The sequence below is a fragment of the Pholcus phalangioides genome, unplaced genomic scaffold (assembly GCF_987345545.1).
Source record: "Pholcus phalangioides strain wild (caught in Gottingen) unplaced genomic scaffold, Ppha-v1.0 ptg000020l_1, whole genome shotgun sequence".
NCBI classification, from domain to species: Eukaryota; Metazoa; Arthropoda; class Arachnida; order Araneae; family Pholcidae; genus Pholcus; species Pholcus phalangioides.
In genome coordinates, this window is record NW_028301613.1 from 8,725,243 (window position 1) to 8,730,275 (window position 5,033).

A 5,033-nucleotide genomic window follows, 5' to 3' on the forward strand; every position below is an offset into this window, starting at 1 on the left:
CCCCCTCACGCGCCTCACATCCGCCCCCTCACACACCTCACATCCGGCCCCCTCACGCGCCTCACATCCGCCCCCTCACGCGCCTCACATCCGGCCCCCTCACGCGCCTCACATCCGCCCCCTCACGCGCCTCACATCCGCTCCCTCACGCGCCTCATATCCGCTCCCTCACGCGCCTCATATCCGCTCCCTCACGCGCCTCATATCCGCTCCCTCACCGTGAACTTCATCCAAAACCTCATTCACCCAACCCTCATCAGCTGAACGTTGTCTCCCTCCAATCGATGGAGAATATTTATCAAAATCCGAGGAGCGTCGGAAGTTACGGTGGAGTGGATGCGTTGTACAGAGCGTTGAAAGGACAGGTGACACGAGCAAAAACAAGAAAGTGGTTGGAAGGAGAAAAGTCTTACACTCTTCACCGTCAGAGAAGGAAAAAAATTACCAGGAATCCCATTTTGGTAGGTGCCATCGACCAACAGTTTCAAGCCGATCTGGTGGACATGAGAAATCTAGAGAAATTCAACGATGGTCAGCGATACATCCTGACTTGTATCGATGTATTCTCAAAATATGCTTGGGCTATCCCGCTGAGAGATAAAACGGGGATGGCTGTCGTGGGAGCGTTTCAGGAAATATTCCAGGAAAGACAACCGCAAGTGTTACAGACGGATAAAGGCACCGAATTCAAAAACAAGATTTTCCAGAAGTTTCTGAAAGAGAAGGGTGTAAAATTCTTCACGACTGAGAACGATGACGTGAAGGCTGCCATCGTCGAGAGATTCAACCGAACCCTGAAATCTAAGATGTGGCGGCACTTCACAGCGAAGAGCACGTATAGATATATCGACGTTTTACCGGACTTAATATTTAGTTATAATAACACTCATCATAGCAGCATAAAGATGACCCCTTCGGAAGTAGATAAAGAAAACGAGAAGTTGGTATGGGAGAACCTATACATGCGAAAGAATAGGAAAAAAGTTTACCAAAAATTTCAAGTTGGTGACCACGTTCGCATTACCCGCTCGAAACACCCATTCGAAAAAGGTTACGAGTCTAATTTTTCCCATGAAATTTTCGTAGTGGATAAATGTATCGAGAGAGAGGTACCCGTATATAAGTTGAAAGATTTAATGGGTGAAGAAATTAAAGGGACTTTTTATACAGATGAGTTGGTGAAGGTGAAATTGGATGAGACGTTCCCCATTGAAAAAGTGTTGAGGAAAAGAAAGCGGAATGGGAAAACGGAACATCTTGTGAAATTTCAACATTACGGTGACAAATTTAACATGTGGGTTGAGCTATAAATACCCCACTCCGCGATGATCTGGATTCATTACATCGACATGTCTTCTTTCTACCTCACGTTGCCCAACGATGCTAGCATGAATTTTTTCCCCGATAATACTCTCTCAAACTTCACCATAAAGCTCCCGAATGCATTGGAACTCGAGTCTAACATGGAAGTAGCTCTCTCGGAGCTGATATTTCCCCATTCTTTCCACAACATAACGGAACGGTCTAACGGCTTTGAATTTGATTCTGGAGATGGTGAGTTAAATAAAGGTGTCATTCCTTGCGGTTTCTACGAGACTACCACCGACCTCATTAAGGCGATAACGAGAAATTTTAGAAAGGAAGACATTGATTTGACTTTCAACAAAACCACGAAAAAAGTAAAGGTGTTTACGAGGAAAAGTGCCAAGTTAATTCTGCATACAGGGATAGCAGAGAACCTAGGTTTTGAACCCGGTGAATATAAGGGAATGGTGACCGAAGGACCTTTCACGGCTGATCCGAAACTGGACTTTCATCTGTTGTACGTTTATTGTGATATAGTAGAACCGCAGATTGTTGGCAACACCCTCGCCCCATTACTAAGAATCGTGAAAACCGAAGGACATGATGGCGACATCGTCAATGCTGCATTCGAGAGAGGTCACTACATCCCTTTAGCCCGAAGGAGTTTTGAAACAGTTCACGTTCATATAAGGACACATACAGGTCATCTCGTGTCATTTGAACGTGGGAAGGTGATAGTTAAACTACACTTTAGACTGAAACATTTATAAACATGTCGTATCAACCATACCGCTGCTGTATAACCAGCGTTACCGATTATTACGTCAACCAGGCAGGTCAAGGACTTGGATATTATCAGGGTATACCACTACAACGAGGTTATGGTTTTGGATCCATTTTCAGCTCCTTATTCCGATCTGCTATGCCGCTACTGAAAAGAGGAGCAAAAGTTTTAGGTCGACAGGTTCTGAAATCCGGGGTCGATTTTGCGAACGATGTCGTGCAAGGTAGAGATGCGAAAACGGCAGCACTGGAAAGAGCCAAAGAAGCGGGTCGTTCGCTGAGCGATAAAGCGTCAACAAAGGTAAAGAAAATGCTTGGAGGTCATAAAAGAAAGCTTTTAGCGAGGAGAAACGTCATTCGCAAGAAAGCGAGGAAAGTAACAACACACGATATTTTTGATTGAAAAGATGACTCTAATCATGACAAACTCACCCGAGTGCTTGAAAAGCGAAGTGGACTTGTTTGCTTTACCTCCCACGCAAACCGCTATTGAAGGAGGTGAATGGATCGAATTTCTCCCGCTCTCAGGCATCAGAGACGGTCCGCTGGAGTTTAATATTGCTGGAAGCACTGAAGATTACATCGACTTATCAGCTACACAACTGTATATCAAGTTGAAAGTTACGAAAGATGGTAATCCTCTACCGGATAAAGATCCGGTCTCTCTCGTTAACCTCTCGCTACATTCTCTCTTCTCTCAGGTTGATGTATCTCTAAACGGGAGGAACATCACGAATTCGTCTCACACCTATCCGTATAGAGCATACATAGAAACCTTATTAAACTACGGTCGAGATGCGAAGATTGGGCCGCTCACGATGGAAGGCTATCACAAGGACACCGCGGGACATATGGCCGACGCAACAAATAATGATGGTATGAAGAAGAGAACCAAAAAAATCGCAAACAGCCGATCTTACGATATGATGGGAAGAATTCACTGCTCTTTATTCTTCCAACAAAGACTGTTACTCAATTTGGTGGATTTGAAAGTCCGTCTAGTGCGTTCTAAACCTTCGTTCTTCCTAATCGCAGCAACTAGCAATTATGACATCATCATTGAACATGCCAGCCTCTTCGTAAGAAAAGTAAGGGTTAGTCCCGCCGTTGCCATCGGACATGCAAAAGCTTTAGAGAAGACCACAGCTAAATACCCCATCGATAGGGTTCTCACAAAAGTCTATTCAGTGGCTCAGGGTAGCATGTCATTCGTGCAAGATAATGTGTACCTCGGTGCAATGCCGCGTCGAGTTACAATTGGTTTAGTGGATAACGAAGCATTCAATGGTACCTTTACAAGTAACCCGTTTGATTTCAAGCATTACAACCTCACCTTTGTCTCCGTATACGTAGACGGACGTCCGGTGCCTCATAAACCTTTGGAACCCAACTTTGAAACCGGGAACACAGTCAGAGCATACAACAACTTATTCAGAATCGAGGAAGATCGTGGCATCGATATAAGCCAACAGGAATTCCAAAACGGCTATACCCTCTTTTGTTTCTCGCTGCTCCCCGATCAAAGTGACTGCGGACACCTACATTTAGTCCGACAGGGTAACTTACGTGTGGAACTGAAATTTGCACAGGCATTACCCAAAACCATCTCGGTAATCATTTACGGTGAATTTCAGAGTCTAATAGAGGTTACAAAGTCTAGAAGTGTCTTGTGTGATTTCTCAAGCTAATGGATTCCGATCAAATTCGACGTGCTCTTCGAACAAACCCGATAACTAAGAAAACATTTACGGATGTTTACGCTAGTAATACTTTACCCTTGAAAATACAGAAGTATCCAGCAGCTTTGATCGTTAACACTGATACTAACACTGAACCCGGAACACACTGGTTGGCGATTTATCTCCACGATAACATGACTGCAGAATTCTTCGATTCATTCGGAAGACCGCCTTCTAATTTCCAGAAAGGTAACATAACGAAATTCCTGAAAAGATATCAACGACTCAACTACAACGATGTGGCGCTACAGTCGGCTGATACACAAGTTTGTGGACATTACGTCATTTATTACGTGCACTGTAAATGTCTGGGAGAGAGCATGAATTCGATTGTATCCCGCTTCAATGTAACCAACGATTTGCGCGTGTTCAATTTTGTAAGAAAATATTTTTCTTTCTAATAAAACTGATTTACATAGTACGCATCTCGTCATTATTCAAAATGGAACCATTAACATTACACCACCCGTTCACGGCAGTCTGTGCCGGAGCAAGCGGCAGCGGAAAAACTTATTTTCTGAAAGGGTTGCTTGAACACCGTGATAAACTCATAAAACCATTACCGGAACGAATAATATGGTTCTACGGTGAATCCCAACCACTGCACGCGGAAATTAAAGATGTCGAATTCCGAGACGACTATGATTTTGAGGGGGTTAATAACGCGTTGCTCATTTTTGACGATCTTATGTCTGAGCTTTCGTCCGAGCAGAAGATGTCTAAACTATTCACTAAATACAGTCATCATAGAAATTTATCAGTGATTTTTATAACTCAGAACTTTTTTCATAAAGGGCTGCGGGAAATTACGCTAAATTCACATTATATATTTTTGTTCAAAAATAGGAGAGATTTGAACCAAGTCACTCATTTGGGTAGACAGCTGTATCCTACAAAAATTAAGTTCTTCCAAGAAAGTTACGCAGATGCTACGAAATCCGCTTATTCATACCTCTTGATTGATCTCCGACAAGAGACCGATGAAAAAATGCGTTTACGCACTAACGTGTTACCTACGCAGGTGCAATACGTATATCAACCGAGACGTTAAAAGACTGCGGCAATGAGCGGAGCTTCTTATTTAACGTCATGTCTACGAGAAAGCAACAAGTGTTGAGGTTGTTACGCGCATGTCCTCAAAAACAACGTGCGACATTATTAAAAAGACTTTCAAAATCAGATGTTAAAACAGTTTGTGAATGCGCG

The 5,033-nt window shown here is 43.4% G+C and overlaps 1 protein-coding gene across 1 annotated transcript; it reads left to right on the forward strand.

Annotated features, from left to right (window-relative positions):
• Window positions 1-2,495: 2,495 nt before the first annotated feature.
• LOC149070938 (uncharacterized protein F54H12.2-like) lies at window positions 2,496-3,776 on the forward strand. Its single transcript, XM_089248819.1, has one exon. It carries the CDS (start codon window positions 2,496-2,498, stop codon window positions 3,774-3,776), a length of 1,281 nt encoding a protein of 426 aa, XP_089104945.1.
• Window positions 3,777-5,033: the final 1,257 nt, after the last annotated feature.

Excerpts from the sequence above, each read along its gene's own strand:
- LOC149070938 (XM_089248819.1), top strand. The coding sequence starts at position 2,496 with ATGACTCTAATCATGACAAACTCACCCGAGTGCTTGAAAAGCGAAGTG.